Below are 26,600 nucleotides of genomic sequence, written 5' to 3' on the forward strand. Positions count from 1 at the left end.
TCAACCAGAGGACACAGTTTCAAGGTGATTGGCAAAAGAACCAGAGGCCACATGAGGAGACTTTTTTTTACACCGCAAGTTGTTGTGACCTGGAATGCGCTGCCTGAAAGGGTGCTGGAAGCAGATTCAGTTCTAACTTTTAAATGGGAGTCAGACAAATATTTGAAGGGAAAAAAATTACTGGGCTGTGGAGAAAGAGCAGGGAAATGGGACTAATTGGATAGCCCTATCAAAGATCCAGCACAGGCATGATGGGCTGAATGTCCTCCTTCTATGTTGTATCATTGAAGGATTCTGTGGAATATAATTTCCGTGAAGAAATAGTAAAACTGGAACCCCCAGGCTCGATACAAAAGTTATATCAGAAGACAGGCAGCCTGATTGAAAATATCTCCCAGCAATGTCATCTTTCTCTCTTCCTTAGGCCAGATTATCCTTTACTCGCAGTGTTCTTTGTGGCTTCATGGAAGGACAGCAATCAGATTTCAGTACTCAATATAGTATTATCATTGAATACTTTTATTCAAGTATATGTGAGAATACTGTATGACAATTCCTTTCAATGGTACTTCAGGCTTAACATACTTAAAAGGAACGAGAGTGATAATATAGTAACAATTCAGAGGGGATGGAGTTTTCACTCGGAGAACCCTCAAGAAAAGAGTTAACACCAGAGCATTTTTGCAGGGATTGTCAGTACGACTGTGCAAATATTTTGGAATTTCAATTTACATTTTAAACGGAGCACTAATTCTATAAATGTTAGCTTAACCTTCACAAAGCAAAACAAAGAGCAAGCGTGTATATGCGAAAGGCCATTAACCTGGAACGTTAACTGTTTTTCTCTCCACAGATGCTGCCTGACCATAGAACCGTAGAAAAAGTACAACACAGAAGGAGGCCATTCAGTCCATCGTGTCTGCGCCGACCTGCTGGGTATTTCCAGCAACTATGTTTTTATTTCAGATTTCCAGCATCCAGTGTTTTGCAGTTTGTGTATATGCGATACCTTGAGCTGCGAAACGATCAGAATATCTGGCACAGGCTGATAAATCGGCTGAGTTCTATTGAAATTAGGATTATTCTCACTGTCAAACCAATTAGTGGCGGCTGATGGCAATGATAACAAGCGTGACCCTTCCATTCACAGACATGCAAGAACTGTCTTTTGAGATAACCTGGTAGTGGTAAGTGTGTGAAACCATTGTGTCCCCAAACGAGTGACCAGGATTTGACATTGGGAGCGTCACATCAAGTGAAAAAAAAGCTGCGTGAGCTCGGAAGAACTGAAACTGGCGAGAAGTGCACCTTGTCTGAGTGAATTGATTCCAGTTTAAAGTGATGTGGGAGGCAGGGCTCCCGGTGATGGATGCTCCGCTTGAGCTGTATTTTGAGCGTTGACTTGAAAGGGAGTAAGGAGCAGTGTGTTCCCTTCGCTCCCTCCTCCAGTTGTTCCTGCTGACCTTTTCAAAAGGAACCCGAGAGGTGGGAATGACAGAGGAGTGACACGGAACAAGCTGACTGTAATGACCATGGAAATGGGTTGCAAATTTACCAATTTAAGTCTCTTGTCTCCATCTCGCTCTGATGTAATGCAAGTTGTGTGAAAGGTGGGTCTGGTCTAAATCTCGGCGATTTCTTGCCTGTGCCCCTCTGGTGCAGTGTAAGCATATCCAGCTCTCCGCTCGTACTTTCATCGATTGAGTCAGTGTGCAAGACCTTTCTTGCTGATGTAAACGCCTGGATGTCGGAAATAGCTGGAACAGCATCGATCCAGTCCTGATCGCTGTCTCTGCTCCAAGTTATCTGAAAAGATAGTTGTAGCCAAGGGCTCTGCCCATTCACTGCTCTTGCTGCAGTTGCGAGGTGCATGTGTTTTCCTTGGCTGGATCTTCCATCAATGTAGCAAGCCTGCTGAAAGAAAGCGTCCTTCCTCCTTAAAGCACCTGGAGCATCGCTTGTACCTTGTCCATGTGAGAGATGAACGCGTACGGATCTCCGTACATGTACATGGCCGGCCCGGTGTCCCAGCCCCGACCCCCTCTCCAGAGGACCCCCAAGTGCGCCCGCTGCCGGAACCACGGCGTCCTGTCCTGGCTCAAGGGTCACAAGCGCTACTGCCGCTTCAAAGACTGTACCTGCGAGAAGTGCATCCTGATCATCGAGAGGCAGCGGGTGATGGCGGCCCAGGTGGCCCTCCGGCGGCAGCAGGCCAACGAGTGCATCGGTAGCCTGATCCCTGACAGTATCCGAGCCGTGCAGGGGATGGCAGCCGCTCCTGTCACCGCCGAAGGCCGGCACGTTGCAGCCAAAGGCGGAGAGACGGCGCTGCGCTGGGAACCCGAGCAGCCCGACAGTGTCCAGCAGCACAGGGCCGGTAAGCGATCAGAAAGCTCCATTCAGGCACCAATCCAAAATACCTTCTTAAAACCGGATTTTTTTTTCTAAAAATGTGTTTATTTTACCTTTATCAAATTTTGACATCGACTCAATTGTACCGCAGAGAGAATGATAGAGATGTGAATCACAGTGGCGATTGAAAGTACATTGGAAGGAAGGGTTTAGATGTGTGATCTGTCAGGGGCTCGGCCTTCTGAATTAACGCAGCAAGCAACGTTACTGAAAGAACGGAAAGATTTTACCCGTCTAATCAGTACAACTTGGTTTTATTAGTTCTTCTGATTGACAAATTTGCTTTTAAGAATGAAAAAAAATCTAAAATGATAGGAGGTGTCGCTGTCAGGGCTCAGAGAATAGAAATACTGTGACTTTTTTTACTAGGAAAACTAAATGAAAACCATTAGACAGAAAACAAAGATTTCCACACATTGTACTGCCACCTATTCATCGAAATGTTTAGATTGATGTGGTCGCGAGCCTCTTCCACGTTAACGCCTTTCATCTATCATTTAGATAAATATCTGGTGCTTCATTACGAATAATTTAACAATCAAATTCAATCTGTGTTCAAAACCTAGACTTGATATCTAACAACGAACGGGCTTGCTATGTTCTGGACAGGTTGAATCTTATTGCTCACCAGTAGGTACATGTGATTGCAAACCCCTACTGTGTATATTTGAGTGTATACTGACAACTGCACAGCGTGTTCAGAGGGATTCAGTCCGAAGTTTTACGAATGTAGACCTGAACTTCCTAGTATGCTGGCACCTAGATTGATAGTGACCATCATTATTGATCTCTCAATCAGCTTCCAGTCTGCACACTTCAATGTTTTTATGACGAAGAATTCGTTTATTACAGCAGTTACTGCTGAAGGACTGAGAGGAGATTTCTAAAATAACATTGACACGTTTGTTAGGGAATAATAAAGGCCATTTCTTGAGCAGACCCTTCAATACATGGCGTCCCCGTACATTTCATCCGACTTCATATTCACTTGTAATTTCGTTTAATATGATTCTTAAAAACACCCATCCGACAGAAGTATTCTTTGTTAACAAGTGAGATATTCTTTAACTCGGCTGCTGACTGGGTTTCACTTGCTGCTCTATTGTTTGAATGGCTCAAAATGCTCACCAGGCTGAAGAAATAGCCTCAAAAAGGCATTCCCAGGCCCACTCGCGAGGGATCAGTGAAATAGGGGAGCTGTGCGCTTGGAAATTATCTTTAACATTAGTGTGTGTTGATTGTGGAATATTTGTATAAATCAGCTTACCAGGGGAACTATCTTATATACATTAAAGATTAATGAAAAAAGAAACATCGAAAAATCCACCGGCATGTATCACTCGCAGAGTGAAAGTTCGAGTTCGGTGGTGGTTTTATTTGGAGACGGGTATTCTGAGCTCCCATCTGATTCTGGGACAGAAAAGGGATGTTTTTAAATCGGTGTTAAAGTTTGTTCCTCGCTACAGTAGTCTATACAATGTTCATTTCAGACAATAACTTATCCTGCGAATGGTTAAACTTCGGCTAGCGATTCAGGCAGTCTTAACCCGTGACCTTTTCACCTGGAACCTGGGAAATAATCCATCGACTCTGAAACTTCCAAAAATCTGATTCTGCGCAACAGTTGACATTTTATTCGGTTAGGTCGTTTTACCGAGACGATAGTTTTAAAATTCATACGGTATTGATTACATACAAAACAAATACGTTTAACGGATGGATAATATGACGATTTCAGGTGAACAAGGGTTTTCTGTAAATGAACCACGTGTATAGGAAAATGTCCAAGACTTAGGCGAAGTTTTGTTTCCTATCGGAAGATCCGTGTGTACAGTGCAAACACCGAGCAGAGGGTCCGGCAGAGTCAAGAGCTTTGCACTCGCTCGAATATGAGCTTGGTTTCCGTGACCGCACTCACAGACAGGCGAGCCTGTGCAAACTGCAGCTAGAACTCAACACTGAGCCGAACGTGCTTTGGTGAAAAGTTCAGCTATTCCAAACATGCTGTACAGCACTGAAATAAAAACATCTCTTGGATATAATTTGAAATTCGTTTATAGTTACATCACCGATGCGTTCATACTCAAGCAGAACATAGCATGACGTAACCATCAAACCCTCAGCTATCACATCGCCCATCAGAGCTGATTTAGACCGAGAGACTTGTAATGGCTGATACCTTTTAAAATAGTCTCATAAGATAGGATTCGGTGTGCAGTATACACGAATAGCAATGCCAGTTGCTGTACATTTGTACTGGATATGATCATGATGTTAAATCTAGTTTTAACTGCTATACAAAGCGTTCAGAACTGGGGAAGGACTTTGAAACCAGTCTTTCTGTAAGTGATACCACAGCTGTATCATTCAAGTAGAAATATGACCTAACAGGGAGGGTGTACTGAACAATACTGCACTAGTTTCAGGTCATGTTACTACATTCAATATAAATTATTCGTAAAGGCAATATTTAAAGTGTTATTACACGAATTCCAGTTTAAAGAAGAAATATGGTTACGAATATTCGTTTAAAATCAAGTGGTTACAAAAATGAAAGTTAACATTAAATTGCATTTTGGTGTCCGTCAATGGTGCTGTGGGCATTATGCCGAAACTGTTAAGTAGTGACGGATAAAGAAAACTAAATTAAAATGGGCGAGTCAAGAAGGCAGGCTACCTTGTGTCAGTTGAGGCTCAGTGTTAGTACTCTAGTCTCTGAATGAGGAGGTTGTGGGTTCCTGTCCCAATCTAGAGAACAAAAGGCTGACACTGAGCGAGCACTGCAGTGGTGCTCCCTTTTCCCCCCCAATGAGACATTAAATGGTGACCATGTCTGCCTTTTCAGGTGAACACTATTGGAAAAAAGAGTAGGGAAGTTCTCTCAGGTGTACTGGTAAATATTTCTCCCACTCTAAACCGGAAAGTCGAATCATTGTCTCATTGCTGTTGGTGGGACCTTACTGTGTGCAAATTGGCCACCGCGTTTCCCTACACTACTACATCTGTATCCACACATCAAAAGTATTTCATTTTCTGTAAAATTCCTACTTCAGCCAGTTATTCATTTCAACTGGGTGTAGGTTATTGGGCCAGTTCCCCAATATATCATCACTCACTGTTTAATTAACCACAATAAAGAAAACTCTGCAGAAAAAATCCTGTTCTAATTAATTATAATTATTTTTCAAAGACTTTTTTAATGATTCTTCACAGGGAGATTTTCTCTTTAACCATCTTTATTGAGCTAAGTAGAACATTACTTAATCATATTCTCTTATCTGCATATAGAGTTTGGCTTCTAAGCAGAGACGTTATATTTCCAGTAAATACACTACGCACCGAAATCGCCATGTCACAGTTGCTGCTGATAATCTATTCATTTTGCCATTCAGCTCCAATGTTATTTTATTGCGGAGACACATTTTATATACAAGTTTCAGAAATATGAATAACAAAACGATAACTGAATCAATAAAACATCAACTTCAGTACGATCCGAATTGTTGTGTTGTGCCGAACATGGTTTATGTTGTTAGAACTTCTGGTGTTTAATTTTGTTCTGGCTATTAAAACATTTAAACGAACATGTTCATCCAAATATTTTACTTTACTGATAAATTAGCACCACTACCTTCTCAAGGGCAATTAGGGATGGGAAATAAATGCTGGCCTAGCCAGCGACGCCCACATCCCATGAAAGAATAAAAAAATCGTTTACGCTTGAGAAAGTGCAAGGATTGTTCTAAAGTTCGAGTTCAGTAGGTGTAGGTTCAGTTGTTTATTTATTGGTTTAATTAGAGGTTAGATAAATCCTCCTTTCCCCAAGCTGCAACCGTTTAACTACTTTAATTATTAGTTATTTGCTATAATGTTGTGACGATTTTCGTGGCTATGTTAGATAAGATGTTACTATAGTGTTTTTACTTATGCTCCTTATACAACTAAATCTGCAGTAACTCATTAGACAGCTGGATTGGACCGTTTTAGTTTCAGGCAAGGTGATGTGAATAACAGTAAACTAGTAAGGAGTCCGTTATTAAAGAATTCTATAGGTCAGACTTCATCTCATTAAAGTATAATTCCGGGAGATCATTATTTGTATACTATTACTTAAGCGGCAGGAGACGATACACTTGTTTTAAATATCTAAATTTCACCTTGGCTTGACATAAAATACTATTGTTACTGAATAAATGGAGACTGAATGGAGCTGACAGCTTTCACTATGATTTATTAGCTAATAGATGGGAATGTTTTATTTAACCAAGCAATAACAAAATAAACCGTCTGTGTTCATACCGCCCCCTGTTTTGTTGTGTTTAAGAAATATTAAACAGACCCTCGCTACAAGGTGAGGAATTTTGCAGCAATGCGGCTTCTTTGTCGGCGGCACAGAAAGGAGATCGGAAACTCGAGGGGGAAAAAACCTATTGGTTGTGGGATTTGAAAAATACAATTTACTGATACCCGAACTCTTTATAATCAGAACTCCCACAAGGAAGGGAATTTAATGCAATGGTTTCACAGTCACTATATTAAATGATACATTCTCCAACGTTTAGGAACGAAGAGGTCTTGATTTAAATACACCATTTTAAAGTCACACACGGCAATTAATTAACAGCCGATATTCATAGACTGCACTTTGTTTTGCAAAAAAATATTCAAATTTGCATTGTAACCAACGATTTGCCAGGTTCAATCACCTTCTACCCTTTGCTTAGGCACAATATTACAAATTGCGGGAAGTTTCATAACTAGTCCAATAGTCAAGAATGTGATGTGGTGCGATATGTGTTCCTTGGCCAGGGTGTTTCTAAACTATTAAACACACCGTCTAGCCTTGTTCTCACAATATTAATACAATTATGAAGGAACCAGAGCCGTGAATAAAATAGAAAACGCCAAGTTTTCAACAAATTATGTTCCGAGAACCCAGCAGAGGGAGATATTTGTAACAATACAATTTAATTCGTTGCTGTTCGAACCTACTGCAGAATCTTGCATTGCGATTATTCAGGGCTTTTTTTTTTAGAAGTTTAAAATGTTGATTTATAGACGCATTAAGAAAGATGTGTAAATTGATTTTAATATGGCATCAGCTGTTGCGGTGGAGGATTTATTGATGGTTCCAAAAAGCACTTTATTTAAAAAAGAAACACTGCCGCAATTACAGCTGGCAGACTTTCACACCTCAATGTGAAAATAGATGAGACGAATGGCGCGGTATTGGATTTGAAAAGATGATTAATAATCGCGCTTTAATGCAAGACTCTTAACAAATTACAGCAATCAGACAATAGCAGATTCAATCGAAATGGGACAACAATAACTTCTTCAAAAAAAAAGGTCAAACAACACTGAAATGTTACCAAGAACAGGCGGGTTGTTTGGAAATGCAATCATATCTGCATTGATGTAAAGCGCCTTGCCATCCACTCAGCAATTCTCCTAACAGTTTACCCAGAGAGAGAGGCAACTAAATCTACATCAATCAGAACGGCTCTGGCATTTTCGACACTGATTCGTAAATGTTGCATTTCTCCATGGAAATTCAAGGTCATAGTGATTATTATTCCAAGCGCACCTTTATCCAGATTTAAAGGTTGACAAAATAATCCCATATTCTCCATATCTCCCACTCCCAAATGTTACAGAACTGACCTCTGGTTTTGTTCGCCAGTCTCCCTCTCTCCTACCCAAACATTACCCTTTTCGGTTCTATTTTGTTTTGAAGGATTTTAAAAAAAAATCTTGCATTTACATTTTTTGAAAACGGCACATAGTATAGGAGGAGCTAAAATTCTCTCCCTTGTTCACGGGGATCAGCGAAGGCGCCAAGTAAAACTCATTCGAGATTTCACTGCCTGAATTGACTTTAACAACAAATAGCAACATACAACTGCTTTATTTTTTGTTGTTGTTGAAACAGAGTAACTATACAGGCATATTTCTAATTACAATTAAAATATATATTATATAAAGTTGTAATTTACAACATATCTAAATACTGCTCCAAATGTAACAAGTTTTTTTCGTTAAACACAATTGGCCTCTCACTCATATTCGAGTCCGTGGCACAAGTAACAGTAAATGCAAGTTGAAGTTGATGGAAGTGCACAGTGAACTGATCAGCACCTAGAAGGGAAAAAAAAGGACTACATAATTTTCATTTCTAACCTTTTCTGTTTCATTTCACATTTGCAGTATTGGTGCCTTTACTTTACAGGTCATCGGGAAATGTCAACATAAACTTGTCCTGAAATGGATAACGTCTTTTTAAAATTACATTCCATTTTGAAATTAAAACAATTGGACTAAGTTTATTACACAATTAGAACCAACGCAGAATGACCAAACAGGGAAAATTCACGGCAAAACAGGCAATAATAAAAAAACAAATAAATATTTTAATGAAGTCTAAAACAAGCGACAGATCTTTAAAGTAATTCCCGAAATGAAAACGAAGAATAAGGGTTAAAACAAATACTGTAAAGCATGTAATATCAAACATCCAAGTAGAAAATAATGTTATATGAGGAAACTAATTCAAAGAAACATAATGAGTTTTAGAGAAAAAGAAATGTGAGAGGTTTCAGTTTCAGTCACAATTCCCACAGAGGCAAACAGAACGTTCCTCTTAGGTATAAAATCACAGAAAGAAATAAAAATGAAATGAATATGTGCGTTCCTGCTCCTACTGCTTTGATCCTAGCAGAGAACTTGTACATTCCTATACCATTTTCATCAGTGCATTGACTATACACTGCAGCAAACTCCTTTTTCTACTTCAAAAATTCTGTTTCATTTTGTGGACTTGTAGTTATTTTCTGAAGGAAGAGCCATCATCTGTTTGAAAACAGAATCATAAATTTAAGCAATGATCCTCAAGAATTTTCATATCACACTATGAAACAAATTCACACATAGATAAGTTGAAATGGTGGTTAAACACATAAAACTGATGATTATAACTTCTGTATTCAAAGAATCATAGAAAGCTTAAGACACAGAAAGAGGCCACTTAGCCCATTGTGTCTGTGCTGGCCGGTAAACGATCCAGCCAATCTAATCCCACCTTTCAGCATTTGAAATAATGAGAGTTCAGAGCCAACATGTATCCGTTAAGGTGAAGGGTAGGACCAACAAGTCCAGGGAACCCGGGATGTCAAGGGATATAGAGGATTGGATCAGGAAAAAACAGGAGGCTTATGGGAGATTCAGAGCGCTGAAAACAGCGGAGGCCCTAGAGGAGTATAGAAAGTGTAGGGGGTACTTAAAAAAGTAATTAGGAGAGCGAAGAGGGGACATGAAAAAACACTGGCGGGCAAGATAAAGGAAAATCCTAAGGCATTTTATAGTATATTAAGGGCAAGAGGATAACCAGGGAAAGAGTACGGTCCATTAGGGACCAAAGTGGCAATCTGTGTGTGGAGCCAGAGGATATAGGTGAGGTTTTAAATGATTACTTTTCATCTGTGTTCTCTATGGAGAAGGACGATGTAGGTGTACAGATCATGGAGGGGGATTGTGATATACTTGAACATATTAGTATTGAAAGGGAGGAAGTATTAGCTGTTTTAACGGGCTTAAAATTGGATAAATCCCCAGGCCCAGATGAGATGTATCCCAGGCCGTTATCTGAGGCAAGGGAGGAGATAGCAGGGGCTCTGACACATATTTTCAAATCGTCTCTGGCCACATGGAAAGGTACCAGAGGATTGGAGGACAGCGAATGTGGTACCATTATTCAAGAAGGGTATCAGGGATAAACCAGGTAATTACAGGCCGGTGAGTCTAACATCAGTGGTAGGGAAACTATTTTTTAAAATTCTGAGGGACAGGATTAATCTCCACTTGGAGAGGTGGGGATTAATCAGGAATAGTCAGAATGGCTTTGTCAGGGGGAGATTATGTCTAACTAACTTGATTGAATTTTTTGAGCAGGTGAATAGGTGTGTAGATGAGGGTAAAGCAGTTGATTTAGTCTACATAGACTTCAGTAAGGCTTTTGATAAGGTCCCGCATGGGAGATTAGTTAAGAAGGTAAGAGCCCATGGGATCCAGGAAAATTTGGCAAATTGGATCCAAAATTGGCTTAGTGGCAGGAGGCAGAGGGTGATAGTTGAGGGTTGTTTCTGCGAGTGGAAGATTGTGACCAGTGGTGTACAGCAGGGATCTGTTATGGGACCCTTGCTGTTTGTAGTGTATATTAATGATTTAGACTTAAATATAGGAGGTTTGATCAGTAAGTTTGCAGATGACACAAAAATTGGCGGTGTCGTAAATAGTGAGGAGGAAAGCCTTAGATTAAAGGACGATATCAATGGGCTGGTAAGATGGGTGGAGCAGTGGCAAATGGAATTTAATCCTGTGAAGTGTGAGCTGATGTATTTTGGGGGACTAACAAGGCAAGGGAATATATAATGGGTGGTAGGACCTTAGGAAGTACAGAGGGTCAGAGGGATCTTGGTGTACTTGTCCATAGATCACTGAAGGCAGCAGAACAGGGAGATAACATCAGTGGTAGGGAAACTATTTTTAAAAATTCTGAGGGACAGGATTAATCTCCACTTGGAGAGGTGGGGATTAATCAGGAATAGTCAGAATGGCTTTGTCAGGGGGAGATTATGTCTAACTAACTTGATTGAATTTTTTGAGCAGGTGAATAGATGTGTAGATGAGGGTAAAGCAGTTGATTTAGTCTACATAGACTTCAGTAAGGCTTTTGATAAGGTCCCGCATGGGAGATTAGGGAGATAAGGTGGTTAGGAAGGCATATGGGATACTTGCCTTTATTAGCCGAGGCACAGAATGTAAGAGCACGGAGGTTATGATGGAGCTGTATAAAACGTTAGTTAGGCTGGAGTACTGTGTACAGTTCTGGGCATCACACTATAGGAAGGATGTGATTGCACTGGAGAGGGTTTAGAGGAGATTCACCAGGATGTTGCCTGGGCTGGAGTGTTTCAGCCATGAAGAGAGACTGAAAAGGGTAGGGTTGTTTTCCTTAGAGCAGAGAAGACTGAGGTGGGACATGACTGAGGTATACAAAATTATGAGGGGCATTGATAGATTAGATAGGAAGAAACTTCTTCCTTAGCGGAGGAGTCAATAACCAGGGACAAAGATTTAAGGCAAGGGGCAGGAGGTTTAGAGGGGATTTGAGAAAACAATTTTCACGTAGAGGGTGATTGGAATCTGGAACACACTGCCTGAAGAGGTGGTAGAGGCAGGAACCCTCATAACATTTAAGAAATATTTAGATGAGCACTTGAAACGCCATAGCATACAAGGCTACGGGCCAAGTGCTGGAAAATAGGATTAGAATAGATAGGTGCTTGACGGCCAGCACAGACACAATGGGCTGAAGGGCTTGTTTCTGTGCTGTATGACTCTATGACTCTATGGTCCGTAGCCCTGCAGATTATGGCACTTGAGGTACATATCCAGACTCCTTTTGAATGAGTTGAGGGTTTCTGCCTCTACTACCCTTTCAGGCAGTGAGTTCCAGACCCTCACTACCCTCTGGGTGAGAAAGTCATTCTTCATCTCCCCTCTAATTCTACTACCAATCACTTTAAATCTATGCCCCCTAGTCACTGACCTCTCTGCTAAGGTGACTAGGCCCTTCACCTCCACTTTATCCAGGCCCCTTAAAATTTTGTAGACTTCAATCAGATCTCCCCTCAGCCTTTTCTGTTCCAAGGAGAACAACACCAGCCTATCCAATCTTTCATCATAGGTGCATTTTTCCAGTTCTGGCAACATCCTTGTAAATCTCCTCCATTCCCTCTCTAGTGCAATTACATCCTTTCTGTAATGAGGTGACCAGAACTGCACACAGTACTCAAGTTGTGGCCTAACTAATGAGTGATACATTTCCAGCATAACTTCCTTGCTCTTAAATTTATACCTCGGCTAATAAAAGAAAAGATTCCATATGCCTTCTTAACCACTTTATTGACCTGTTCTGCTACCTTCAGGGATCTGTGGACATTCACTCCAAGGTCCCTCACTTCCTCTACACTTCTCAGTATTTTCCCATATGTCGTGTATTCCTTTGCCTTGTTTGACCTCCCCAAATGTATCACCTCACATTTCTCCAGGTTGAATTCCATTTGTCACTTTTCTGCCCATCTGACCAGACCATCAATACCTTCCAGCTGTCCTCCGCGCTATCTACCACATGGCCAATCTTTGTGTCATCTGCAAACTTCTTGATCATGCTCCCTACATTTACGTCCAAATCGTTAACATATACCACAAAAAGCAGGGGACCCAGTACTGAGCCCTGCAGAATGCCACTGGAAACAGCCCTCCTGTCACTAAAACATCCGGCAACAATTACCGTTTGTTTCCTGCCACTGAGCCAATTTTGTATCACCTTGCGACATTTCCCTGGATCCCATGGGATTTTATTTTTTTAACCAGTCTGCCATGTGGGACCTTGTCAAAAGTCTTGCTAATATCCATGTAGACCACATCAACTGCACTACCCGCATCTATCCTCCTTGTTACTTCTTCAAAAGATTCAATCATGTTGGTCAAACAAGATCTTCCCTTAACAAATCCATGCTGACTATCCTTGATTAACCTGTGCCTTTCTAAATGACAATTTATCCTGTCTCTCAGAAGAGATTCCAATAATTTGCCCACTACTGAGGTTAGACTGACTGACCTCTAATTATTCGGTCTATCCCTTGCTCCCTTTTTAAACAGAGGTACAATGTTAGCAGTTCTCCAAACCTCCGGCACCACACATGTATCCAGTGAGGACTGGAAAATGATGGTCAGACCTTCTGCTACTTCCTCTCTTGATTCCTTTAACAGCCTAGGGTACATTTCATCCGGACCTGGTGATTTATCAACTTTCAAGGATGCTAATCCCATTAATACTTCCTCTCTTCCTATTTTTATCACATCCAATACTTCACATACCTCCTCCTTAACTATAATATCTGCATTGTCCTCCTCTTTTGTGAAGACAGATGCAAAGTATTCATTAAGAACCATACCAACATCTTCCGCCCCTACACATAGGTTAACTATTTGGTCTTTTATGGACCCTACTGTCTCGTTAGTTATCCTCTTACTCTTAATGTGTTGATCAAACATCTTTGGCTTCACCTTGATTTTGCTTGCCAATATTCTTTCATGCTCTCTCTCTGCTTTCATAATTTCCTTTTTGATTTCAGCCCTCCACTTTCTATACTCCTCTCGGTTTTGTGTAGTATTGAGTTCTCCGTGTCGGACATAAGCTTTCCTTTTCTGCCTCATCTTACCCTATAAGCTCCTTGACATCCATGGGGCTCCAGATTTGGCTGTCTCACCCATTTTCTTTGTGGAAACATGTTTACTCTGAACGCCTTGAATTTCCCCTTTGAATGCCTCCCACTGCTCTGACACTGATTTACCTTCAAGTAGCTGTTTCCAGTCCACTTTTGCTAAATCACTCCTCAGTTTAGTAAAATTGGCCTTGCCCCAATTGATAACTCACACTCCTGTTCTATCTCTGTCCTTTTCCTTACTTATTATAAAACTGACTGAATTATGATCACTACCACAAAAATGTTATCCCACTGCCACTCTTTCCACCTGCCCATCTGCATTTCCTAAAATTAAGTCTAAAACTGTGCCCTCTCTTGTTGGACTTGCTACATACTGGCCAACAATGTTCTCCTGAATGCACCTCAAGAATTCTGCTCCCTCAATTCCTTTCACACTAAAACTATTCCAGTTAATATTGGGGTAACTAAAATCCCCTACTATTACTGTCCTATTGTTCTTGCACTTCTCAGAGATTTGCCTACATATCTGCTCTTCTATCTCCCTCTGACTGTTTGGGGGTCTATAGTACACTCTCAGCAGTGCTGATTTTAGTTCCTTAGCTCAATCCATATGGCCTCATTTGATGAACCTTCCAACATATCATCCCTTCTCACAGCTGTAATAGTTTCTTTGACCAAAATTGCCTGTTCCCCTTCTTTCTTATCCCCCTCCCTATCGCATCTGAAAACCCTGTAACCAGGAACGTTGAGCTGCCATTCCTGTCCCTCCTTAGGCCATGTTTCTGTAATAGCTATGATATCATACTGCCACGTGTCTATCTGTGCCCTCAGCTCATCTGCTTTATTTGCTATACTACTTGCATTGAAATAGATACCCTTGAGCACTGCCAAACCTTTTGTTTTGTTTTCTAACCTTTGTTTCCTCTGTCTTCCAGACTGATCCATTAATTTTCTGCCTTCCATTTTCATTCCTGATTTTTCCCAACTGAGTCTATCCTCATGTCCCATCCTCATGTATTGTTTTCTATTGTTGAAAAAAAAGACATGCTGTCAAAGCTTTTTGTCTTGCACTCATCAGGAGACTCACAAAAATGCCAAATTTCAAAGACAGTAACAATTTATACTGCATGAGAAAAGGATGTTGATTAGTTGGCAAGTTGACTCTCATTGGTCAAGGCATTACCATGGAGAATGCACCAGGGAACTATTGCTCCCCATGCTTTTGTTTAATTCAAAAAAGGCACAATGTCTGGACATGTTCCTTTTGCCTGCAGAGGACAGGTCTCCCTGTATGAATATATGTAGCTTCTCAGGAATAACCATTATCTAAAGTCAGAGGAGTCTCTCTGCCATCTAAGACATGACTGGATCATATGATCTGACCCAGAGTGTTGCATTCCCATGGTGACTCTCACTGGCTAACTTAAAAAGAAAATAATATTAATTTATCTGAATGTTTCACTAGTGCATAGGGCACTTACTTTTCTGATCAAAAGTGCCTTCCATGACTTTATCTTGCACAGCAGGACTATTCACTTAACACCTTGTTATTTATTTATTTATTTATTTATTTAGAGATACAGCACTGAAACAGGCCCTTTGGCCCACCGAGTCTGTGCCGACCATCAACCACCCATTTATACTAATCCTACATTCATCCATTAATCCCATATTCCTACCACATCCCCACCTTCCCTCAATTCCCCTACCACCTACCTATACTAGGGGCAATTTATAATGGCCGATTTACCTATCAACCTGCAAGTCTTTGGCTGTGGGAGGAAACCGGAACACCCAGCGAAAACCCACGCACTCACAGGGAGAACTTGCAAACTCCGCACAGGCAGTACCCAGAATTGAACCCGGGTCGCTGGAGCTGTGAGGCTGCGGTGCTAACAAAAAGCCTCAAGAAGGTGTTAGGACAGAGATAAACACCTTCATGAACCAACATTAAGATATATTGGGAAGTAGTTTATTAAAATCTGGTAATTTCATTAATTGGTCAATAAATGTTAACTTCAGGTAGAATTTCTTATTGCAATGTTAGATTCCAAATTTAGTTTCTGGGTTTGATGCTATTAGTTATTAAATGCTACATAATTTATACCATTCCCCTTTTACACATAAAGTGCATCATCTCACAAGCCCATAACTCAATAACTGCATTGTGTTGGTAGCCATTATTCTTTATAATCAGAACCATTGTTTTGTCATTTTCACAGTAAAATGAATTCTGCAATGTAATCCCTCAAAACTTAGAATCCCATGTATCAAAGGTGACATCTAACTTATCAAGCACAAACCAGTGGTTTGATTGCAACATACTGGTGAATCTCCCATGGCATTGCTCATCATAAGCTGAAGATGTGCTGTTCATGAGAATCTGCTAAGTAATCATCCCTTCCACACCCAGTAGAGCTGGTGGTAGCCCCCTCGCTTCCAATAAGGTTCCTTTCTTTGCTTTCACTGAACAGACTCTCTCCCCCTTCTTCAGTATTTGCTCTTCAACAGGTTCTTTCTCTCCATTTCCTACACATCTCCAGCTCAATATATTTTCTCTCTTTTCCTCTATCCCTCCAAATAAGGTCTCACTCTTTTCTTTCTCCCCAATGGGATGCCCCTTTATCTTCAACTCCCCTGAGTCAGGTACCCTAGAAGATCTCTTTCTCTCTACCTACTCCCCCTCTCCCAATAGCATCTGGTTCTCCATTTCTCCCTTCCTTTTCTCCAGCCTAAACAGTTGATGAAATCAGTGTTGCTAGACTTTCTGCTACTTTGTAGCCCAAAGACTATTAAAACTCAACTCAGCAGTTGTCCAGTATATTTAAGAAAGAAAAGAAAGACTTGCATTTTCTATAGTGTCTTTCATGACCACCAGACATCTCAAAGTGCTTTGCAGTCAATTAAGTACTTTTTGAAGTGTAGTCACTGATGTAATGACTTAGTTCCAAATAGCCCAATAGTAGTTAGAGATGGCTGAGGTCTGCGTCAGTAGTGATGAGGAAAATTAGGATAGGTGTGCAGAAGGATAGGGTCAGGAATGGATGAAGGTTTGGGAGGGGATATAGGATTGAAGGAGATTGTGGAGATAAAGTGTGGCAAGACTATGAAGAGATATAGATGAAGATGAGGATTTTAAATTTGTATTCTATTTTGACACATAAAGCAGATTATTATAATTCAGTATGGTGCCATTAAACAATTAGGAGAGCCATTTAACCAAAACCAGAGGGTCCTCTCAACCAGCTGGGAAATGACTGGAACATATTGTTACGACCAGGTGAGAAAGGGGTCTATGGGATCCCGTTTCCTGATTTGACTGTAACAGGGTTTAATTTTTAAAACATCGTGGTTTTAGCTTCCCCTGAGTGAATCCTTGTTCACTGCTCTCCAATTATAATGGCAAAGAAATCAACCAGACAGGTTTTCTTAGATTTAAACAAGAAAGGTGTAAATTTATTAACTTTAAAACTCTAATTCGGTTAAAACAACTACGAATATGCGACGTGACCACACTAGCATGCATACACGATAAACACACACGCTGATAGAGATGGAAGAGAAGAAAGAATAAAGAGGAAAAGTGTGAAACAATAGCTGGAGTTCATTTACTGTCCTTTGAGTTTGACTACAGTTGCCGTTTTGTTGGGGCCCAGTGCACGGTTTCAAATTCGTTTCGATGTAGGAGTCTTTGCTCTTGAGGTTTAAGTGGCTTCAGTGCATCTGAAAATTCATGAGAGAGAGAGAGCCAGGTAAAAACCTTCCTTCTCTTTTGTCTTCAAACTGCAGTCTCTGTCTTCAGACTGTTCTGCGAACACAATTCAAAAACCTTGGGCCAGTAGGTTGGTCATGTGACTAGGTTTTTTCAACAAACTCTCCTGCGTTTTTTGTGGATTCTCCATCTTAGCAGACAGCCTCAGTGAGGGGGGATGGAATGTTTGTGACATATTCAATATCTGGTGATCAAAATCCATTTGGGTGAATTGGATGTGGGAGAAGTTCCATTATCTCCTCCAGGTATTGTCTCTTAGAATGCAAATGTTTCCAGCCACTGCTGTGATCTTTTTAAACAAGTCTTCTTTTCAGTCCAGCAACAGTTTAAAATTAATATTTCATATGACAAAATTAATATGCCTCATTCATGGGGTCTTCATGACAATATAGTCTAAAAAGAGTGTTGCATTTCCAGGGCAACATTTACTACAGTGTTTAATGTGTTAAAGGCTGTCTATTGCAGAAACAAACCTAAACCTTTCTTCATTGCACAATGTTTTCACACACTATAATATGCTATCAAGTGTCAGATGAGTCATAAGTTCCTTCAGCTCAATATTGCAGAGGTGGATGTACAGAATCTTGGTTATAGATGTGTGTTGTTTCAAGTGCAAGTCAGGGTGAACAGAACACTAATGCTGTTAATGGTCTGATTCAGCTTGGCAGAGTGACCAGGGAGAGAGATGGAGTCAGTAACAATGAAAAATAACTTATGCCAAGGCTGAAGTTAATGGGTGATGGGGAGCAAGTGTAGGTCAGTAGAGGTGGAAGTAAGCTGTCTTAGTGATAGAAAATAGGGTTTAAAGCTCAATTCAAGGTTGGACAGGATGCCACAGGTGAAAATTATTTTAATAAAAGCAAAATACTGCGGATGCTGGAAATCTGAAACAAAAACAAGAAATGCTGGATTCACTCAGCAGGTCTGGCAGCATCTGTGGAAAGAGAAGCAGAGTTAACGTTTCGGGTCAGTGACCCTTCTTCGGAACTGACAAATATTAGAAAAGTCACAGATTATAAACAAGTGAGGTGGGGGTTGGGCAAGAGATAACAAAGGAGAAGGTGCAGATTGGACCAGGCCACATAGCTGACCAAAAGGTCACGGAGCAAAGGCAAACAATATGTTAATAGTGTGTTGAAAGACAAAGCATTAGTACAGATTAGGTGTGAATATACTGAATATTGAACATCAGCAAGTGCAAACCTGAAGAAAAACAACCTGAAAAAAACAATGGGTGAGCAAACTGAACAAACTAAGATGAACTGAAATAAATACAAAAAAAGATTGTAAAAAATGTAAAAAGGAATGCCAAAAAAAAAAGGAAGAAAAAATAACTAAAAATGACTAAAAATGAAAGTAAAGTGGGGGGCTGTCATGCTCTGAAATTATTGAACTCAATGTTCAGACCGGCAGGCTGTAGTGTGCCTAATCGGTAGATGAGATGCTGTTCCTCGAGCTTGCGTTGATGTTCACTGGAACACTGCAGCAATCCCAGGACAGAGATGTGAGCATGAGAGCAGGGGGGAGTGTTGAAATGGCAAGCAACCGGAAGCTCAGGGTCCTACTTGCGGACTGAGCGGAGATGTTCCGCAAAGCGGTCACCCAGTCAGATTATTTTGTTCAGCTGAGAAAGTGGTTGTGTAGGGAGATGGAGTTAATGACAATAGAATGGAATTTCTGGTAGGGGTGAAGATAATTACTTCAGTCTTCCTGATGTTGAGCTGGATGAATCTATAACCCATCCAAGACTTGATACCAGACAAGCTGTGTGACAATATGGAGATAGTTGATTAAGTAAAGTGGATCTGGGAAACATCAGCGTCCATATGAAAGCTGGCCCCTTGCTTGTGGATATGTTGCCAAGGGGCAGAATGGATATTAGGTAGAAGAGGGAGTCAAGAATAGATCCTTGGGGGACTCCAGAGATGATGGTGCAGGAAAGGGAACAGAATCCATTGCTGAGATGTACTGGCTGTATTCAGATAAATAGGAATAGAACCAGGGAAGAGTTCTGGAACAATAACCCCAGAGAGTGACTGTCAGTGCCATGCTGTGGCTACTGAGAATTGCAGTCCATTACATTAGAGACTGAGTCCTGTACATGCACATTTATTTGTTTATATGAGAAATTATATTACCTCACTGAATATAGAGAATCATCTGCCTGCTTTGGAAATGTGAAATATGAAGGGAATAAGCAACTGGAGACCAGGATATTTAAAGGCCTGATAGGGTGCTTCATGCTGTTCATGGAAAGGGGAGTTCTTGGAGCCAAGGTAATGGGGAAATTTCTGATTTTTTAAATAGGTGATAATTTTACTTTTAGGGATGTAGGCTGGGATTTTACTGAGCTCCCAACATCAGGCTCCATGGTGGGTGGGGGTGGGGTGGGGGGATGCCAGAAGATGGAACCCAATGCTCCGTGGTGCCCCCCCTCCCCCCACCGCTGGATGATGGGACCCAGATTAACATATTTAAATTAATGAAATGAATACATTTAAATCAAATCAACAGCGATTTTATCTTCGGGCCACGATCTTCCGAGCGGTGGGCGACACTCACGCGTCTTCACTTTCCCATCCAGGGAAAGCAGGCACCACCGTGGTAGGGAAGGGGGGAAACTTATGATTTTTAGCACAGTGTGGGGGGGGGAAGGAAATGGTCTCTAATGAAAATTACTAGTGTAGGGGTGAGTGGGAAGGGGAGACCTCTGCACTTTGATTGGTTTGGGGTGCAGGTGGTGGGGGGGAAGGTCAAGTATTGAAGGTAAGTGCTTTCCGGGAGGTGGAAAGGGGAAATGTTGAATTTAATTGTTATTGGTGGAGGGGGGAAGGGGCGATAGATTTATCGGCGGTATATTGGGGGATGTAGCCCTTTAAATATTTAAATGACCCGGCAGGGCTGGATGCCCTTTAAAAATGGGCTGACGCCATTGCCAGTGTCGGAGAGCTTGCCCCCTCCACGTGATTGGAGGAAGTGGGGAGGCCCAACCGGCTCATTATCCTGGGCTGCCGCGAGGAAGATCGCAGAAGCATGGCGGCGTGCAGCGCATGCGTACAGGTCAACATTTTTTTTGCCTGTCGCTGCTCCCGCTGGCGGAAGAAGAAAATCCAGCCCGTAGAGTGGAACAACTGTCATGGCCACTGTATTGTCAAGAATATTTGTTAGTAGTATGTGATATGAGGACAAACTGAATTGAAAGAAAGATTGTGCAAAATATCTTTGCTGAATTGCAATTCTACAGTAGAAGAGAAAAACACAAACACTTAAAATCTTAAAATTATCACATATTTAAAAAGCTGAAATTTTCCCATTAACTCGGCTCCAAGAACTCCCCTTTCCATGAACAGCATGGAGCATCCTGTCAGACCTCTAAATATCCTGGTCTCCAGTTGCTTATTCCCTCCATATTTCATGTTTCCAATTCAGCCAGCTGATTCTCTATATTCAGTGAGGTGATATAATTTCTCAGGATGAAGAAAATTAACCAATCACATACATTCATAATATATACAACAGATTTGATGCAAACATCTGGCTCAATGTTCATGACAGACATGAGCGATTTTATTAAGAGCATAGGAAGAGACCAAGGACCATCTAGTTTGCCTTCTACCACCATGTTAGTCGCATGATGCAACAATAATATTTACTGTTTCTATTTTATTAATAAATCCTGTTTGATTTGCCCTTCTTTGTCTGTTGGGAAGTTGCGTTTGTGAGATATGTAGGTGCAGTGTAAAATACGCAAGAGTGATGTTGGCCATCCTAATGTTTATATCCAGTTTTTATACTGGCAGGTACTAGGTAAATATAACATTTTTTGTTATAATTACAGTGCAGATTTGGAAGAGAAATCAGACTAGCTAGTAAACTTCCTTGACTATTTAGACCTCATTATAAATGAAACAGATGGTGGAACCCTCTATGATATAGTTTATCCCATTACAAAATTTTTCAAAGTAAACTAAAACCACAGATAGTTTATGGAACACAATAAGAAACTAGTTCAGAAAAGGAGTACTGGGGAGTGGGGTAATGATAGTCTGGAAGTGGGTGTTGGCTGGTGTCCCTGGTCAGTGCTTAGAAACCTGTTATTTCTATTCTGCATTAATGACCAGGATATTTAGAGTAAATGTATACTTATTACATTGTTAAAGGCACCAACATAGGGTGTGCAGTATTTAGCAAAAGATTTAGGTTGTCAATGCAACTGAGCAGATAAATGATAACTGTAATTTAACAATTGGAATTTCCGCTTGGGTTCTCCTGATCTTCCAGGAAGATCAGTGGAATCCCAGAGAAATGACATAAATGTCTAAAAATTATCATTTCTCCAGGGGTCTGGAAAACTTCTGATGATCTTATGGTGGGAAATCAGGAGAACCCAACAGAAATTCAGTCCCAGGAAACAATGCACGTTGGTCAAAAACATCTTCCATAAATACACAATGAATGGGATTGGATTGGACAAGCGGGTATTGGAATAACGACCTGGGAATGAAAGCACTTTCAATGTCTGACCAAGGTGAAACAATTTAAAAAGAAAATAGAATACTAGGATTTATAACCAGAAGATTATGTGGAGCAGTGAAATCCACTGGTCAGATCACACTTGGGCTGGATTTTATCTGGCCACAAGGAGCAGGAGTGGAGGTATGGGGTGCCAAAAAATCAGGCTGGACGCACTTGCCCGGAAACCTGACAACTTGTATGTTAGGCGGGAGGCCCACCCACCAGCTGAAAGGTCAGGGGTGAGCCTGCCTCCGTCGGGCCTGGGGAGCCTTGCTGGGATTTTTCGCTCCCCAGGCCCTTAATTAGCTTGGGCGGGATTTCCACCTCCTTGAGACAGGAGGTCCCACGTAATGGAGCTGCTGGCCAATCAGCGGGCCGGGAGCTCTTAGTCCCAGCAGCGCCACCGGGAGTGGTGGCCACTCAGCCATTGCAAACAAGGTGAAGGACTGCCCTGGAGCAAAGGTAAGCTTTTGGGGCCTCGCCAGGGACAATCGGCCGGGCCCCGGAGAGGCAAGAGGTTTCGGTTGGAGAGGGGTGGGGAGAGTGTTGTGCGGTGGGGGCGGCTCTTCGTGGGGCACAGTGTGCCTGGTCAGGACAGCCAACACCCCAGCCCGCAAGAAGGCTGTCTGGTTTTACCAGGCAGGGTTCTTGGGGCCTTTGCCATCCGCCCATCGAGGTTAAAATACCTGCGGTGGCAGAGGGAGGCCCTTAAGTGGCCATTTCTCGCCACCACTGCCTCGCATAAAATTGCAGCAGAGGGTGGGAGGGGGTTCCCACCACAGCCCACTTATTGGGGGTTGTAAAATTCCATCCTTTGATTGCATTTCCATTGAATTGAAGCAAATTTTATGAGGGGTTTCAGATTTAGTCAATGGCGTACAGGGATCATGTTCCTTCAGATTCCTGGCTGCTTAAAGGTGGCGACACTGAGGTGAGACTGCAGTGATGCTGCAGGAAGGCAGCCATGGTGAGCAGAGGGGGGAGCGGAGGCTATTGTTGGCCTGCCGTGTTGGGCTCTCTGCAAGGGTAGGCGCAGAGGTGCATTAATGGATATTCTGAGGGGAGTAGCAACTGGAAGGTCCCAAGGCAAGTTCGATTCTGCAAGGACAGTGCACATGATGGGTAAAAATCAGCTGGCATGGGTCTCATACACCTCATGTTTGTGGACCCCTGTGCTGCAAAGCAGTGGCTGTAAGGGAGGGAGGGCCAGGATTCAGCTGGGCCTGCCCGTGAAGCTTCAATAGGAGAGCGACAACAGCCGGCCATGCGAAGAAGAGCTTATCCACATCAGCGTGTATACTGGACTCGCCTTAGCTACCTCCAAATGTCTGAGCTGCAGTGTCAGTGAAGACTGTGGCTCTCCACGGAGGTTGACACTGGCCTATGCGCCATGCTGCAGGATGAGCTGTGACCCACGGGCTTCATCGGAACCCAATTCCTGTGGCCCTGAAGATCACCGTGGTACTCAACTTCTATGCATCTGGCTCTTTCCAGAGATCCACTGAGGACATGTTTGGGGCTTCCCAGGCAGCAGCCCACTGCTGCATTAAGGAGGTGATCAATGCCTTGTTTAAGAAGGCCGGTGACTCTGTGTGGTACTGGACGGACCCAAACAGTCAAGCAGAGAGGGCCATCAGCTTCAGAGCCATCGCTGGAATCCCCCAGGTGCAAGGAGTCATCAACTGCATGCATCTGGCCATCAAGGCTCCCATGGCCCAACGGCCTTCATCAACTGTTCGCTCAATGTACAAATGGTCAGTGACCACTGGAAGCAGCCATGACACATAAATGCTTTGACAGTCCCAGGTGCCACAGTTTTTCAGGCCCCCTGCTCATCTCAAGGGATGGATTCTTGGGGACAGGGGCTACCCGTTGGAGACATGTCTACTGACGCCTGTGAGGAACCCTCACACTGCAGCAGAGGAGAGACACAACACCTGCCACGGGTCTACCCGAGTGACAGCAGGCCATTGGGCTGCTCAAGATGAGATTCCGCTGCCTCAATCGATCCGGTGGAGCCCTGCAGTATGCCCCAGTGAGGGTCTCGTGTATTGTGGGTGGTCTGCTGTGCTCTGTACAATCTAGCACAGCAGAGCAAGGAGGCCTTGCATGACAATGAGATGATTCACTACTCCTCATCTGATGAGGAGGCCACCCGATGTCTTACCTCGGATACAGTCCCAGTTGTCTCCCGTTCCATATGGTTGGTCCACTGTCCTGTGCAGGGGTGCAGGAGTTGCAGCCGTAGTAGAGAGGGGAAGGGGTCCAGCAGCAGCAGCAGTGGTGGTGGGGGGTGTCGATCCAGGAGTTACAGCAGCAGCAGCAGTAGTAGAGGAGGTCCAGGAATTGCAGCAGCAGCAGGGAGCCCAGGAGACAGCAGCAGCAGGAGTAGAGGGGGTCCAGGAGTTACAGCAGCAGCAGCAGTGGTACAGGGCGGGGGGAGGGGGGTCCAGGCATTACAGCAGCAGCAGCAGTGGTAGAGGAGGATCCAGGAGTTACAGCAGCAGTAGTGGTAGAGGGGGGTAGAGGAGTTACAGCAGCAGCAGTGGTAGAGGAGGATCCAGGAGTTACAGCAGCAGTAGTGGTAGAGGGGGATAGAGGAGTTACAGCAGCAGCAGTTGGTAGAGGGGGGTCCAGGAGTTACAGCAGCAGCAGCAGTGGTAGAGGGGGGTCCAGGAGTTACAGCAGCAACAGCAGTTGGTAGAGGGGGGTCCAGGAGTTACAGCAGCAGCAGTGGTAGAGGGGGGGTCCAGGAGTTACAGCAGCAGCAGTGGTAGAGGGGGGTCCAGGAGTTACAGCAGCAGCAGTGGTAGAGGGGGGTCCAGGAGTTACAGCAGCTGCAGTGGTAGAGGGGGGACCAGGAGTTACAGCAGCAGCAGTGGTAGAGGGGGGTCCAGGAGTTACAGCAGCAGCAGTGGTAGAGGGGGGTCCAGGAGTTACAGTAACAGCAGCAGTGGTAGAGGGGGGTCCAGGAGTTACAGCAGCTGCAGCAGTGGCAGAGGGGGGTCCAGGAGTTACAGCAGCAGCAGTGGTAGAGGGGGGTCCAGGAGTTACAGCAGCAGCAGTGGTAGAGGGGGGTCCAGGAGTTACAGCAGCAGCAGTGGTAGAGGGGGTCCAGGAGTTACAGCAGCAGCATTGGTAGAGGGGGGTCCAGGAGTTACAGCAGCAGCAGCAGTGGTAGAGGGGAGTCCAGGAGTTATAGCAGCAGCAGCGGTAGAGGGGGGTCCAGGAGTTACAGCAGCAGCAGTGGTAGAGGGGGGTCCAGGAGTTACAGCAGCAGCAGTGGTAGAGGGGGGTCCAGGAGTTACAGCAGCAGCAGTGGTAGAGGGGGGTCCAGGAGTTACAGCAGCAGCAGCAGTGGTAGAGGGGGGTCCAGGAGTTACAGTAGCAGCAGCAGTGGTAGAGGGGGGTCCAGGAGTTACAGTAGCAGCAGCAGTGGTAGAGGGGGGTCCAGGAGTTACAGCAGCAGCAGCAGTGGTAGAGGGGGGTCCAGGAGTTACAGCAGCAGCAGCAGTGGTAGAGGGGGGTCCAGGAGTAACAGCAGCAGCAGCAGTGGTAGAGGGGGGTCCAGGAGTTACAGCAGCAGCAGCAGTGGTAGAGGGGGGTCCAGGAGTAACAGCAGCAGCAGCAGTGGTAGAGGGGGGTCCAGGAGTTACAGCAGCAGCAGCAGTGGTAGAGGGGGGTCCAGGAGTAACAGCAGCAGCAGCAGTGGTAGAGGGGGGTCCAGGAGTTACAGCAGCAGCAGCAGTGGTAGAGGGGGGTCCAGGAGTAACAGCAGCAGCAGCAGTGGTAGAGGGGGGTCCAGGAGTTACAGCAGCAGCAGCAGTGGTGGGGGGGGGGGGGGGGGGGGGGTCCAGGAGTTACAGCAGCAGCAGCAGTGGTAGAGAGGGAGTCCAGGAAGGCTGTTGAAAACTGAAGCTGGAGCAAGGAAGCCTCTCTTTCTCTCTCTCTCTCGCTTTCTTCCAACCACCAGACCCACGGAAGACATGTAAACCTCAAGAGAGAAAAATCTCCAACCTCGAAACAAGTTGAAGCGTGCACTGGACCCCAACAAATTGCAAGTCTGACGAACAACCAAAGATTTCACAGCAAACTCAAAGGACAGTAAAATAGAAACCCATCTATTGCCTCAAACATTTCCCCTTTATTCCTTTTACTTGTTCTGTCTCTGTCTGCATGTGTGTTTATCGCATATGCATGCTAGCGTGGTTGCGTCACATATTCATAGTTGGTAACTGGATTAGAGTTTAAGATTATTAATAAACCTTTCTTGTTTAAAATCTAAGAAAACCTGTCTGAATTGATTTCTTTACTTTACAATTGGAAAGCGATGAACAAGGATTCACTAAGGGGGAGCTAAAAACACAGTGTTTTAAAAATTAAACCCTGTTACGGTTAAACCAGGCAAAGGCTGAGAGGGAACCCCTAGACCCCTCTCACCTGGTCGTAATAATAAGTCTTTCATTTTACCACTCATTTTGATAACTGTCACACCAATGTGTTTTGTTGAATGATAATTTTCTTTGGTCCACTGGCTGGAGATCTGAATTTATATATTTTTTAAAAAGACATTTTAAAAAGACAAGCTGCCAGCAAAGTCATCCTTTCAG

The 26,600-nt window shown here is 43.3% G+C and overlaps 1 protein-coding gene across 3 annotated transcripts in view; it reads left to right on the plus strand.

The window, feature by feature from the left end:
- The first annotated feature begins 1,980 nt into the window (after window positions 1-1,980).
- Window positions 1,981-26,600, plus strand: part of dmrt3a (doublesex and mab-3 related transcription factor 3a) — a 31,023-nt gene continuing 6,403 nt past the window's right edge. Inside the window, exons 1-4 of one of the 3 annotated variants that reach the window (XM_068028899.1) lie at window positions 1,981-2,274; window positions 2,744-2,764; window positions 22,029-22,070; window positions 26,376-26,400. In XM_068028899.1, the coding sequence (XP_067885000.1) occupies window positions 1,981-2,274; window positions 2,744-2,764; window positions 22,029-22,070; window positions 26,376-26,400 (382 nt within the window). Of the gene's footprint in view, window positions 2,378-2,743; window positions 2,765-22,028; window positions 22,071-26,375; window positions 26,401-26,600 lie in introns of all 3 variants that reach the window. The other 2 variants (XM_068028898.1, XM_068028897.1) reach the window with 2 other exon arrangements.

Source organism: Heterodontus francisci, chromosome 4 (genome assembly GCF_036365525.1).
Source record: "Heterodontus francisci isolate sHetFra1 chromosome 4, sHetFra1.hap1, whole genome shotgun sequence".
In the NCBI taxonomy this organism is placed as follows: Eukaryota; Metazoa; Chordata; class Chondrichthyes; order Heterodontiformes; family Heterodontidae; genus Heterodontus; species Heterodontus francisci.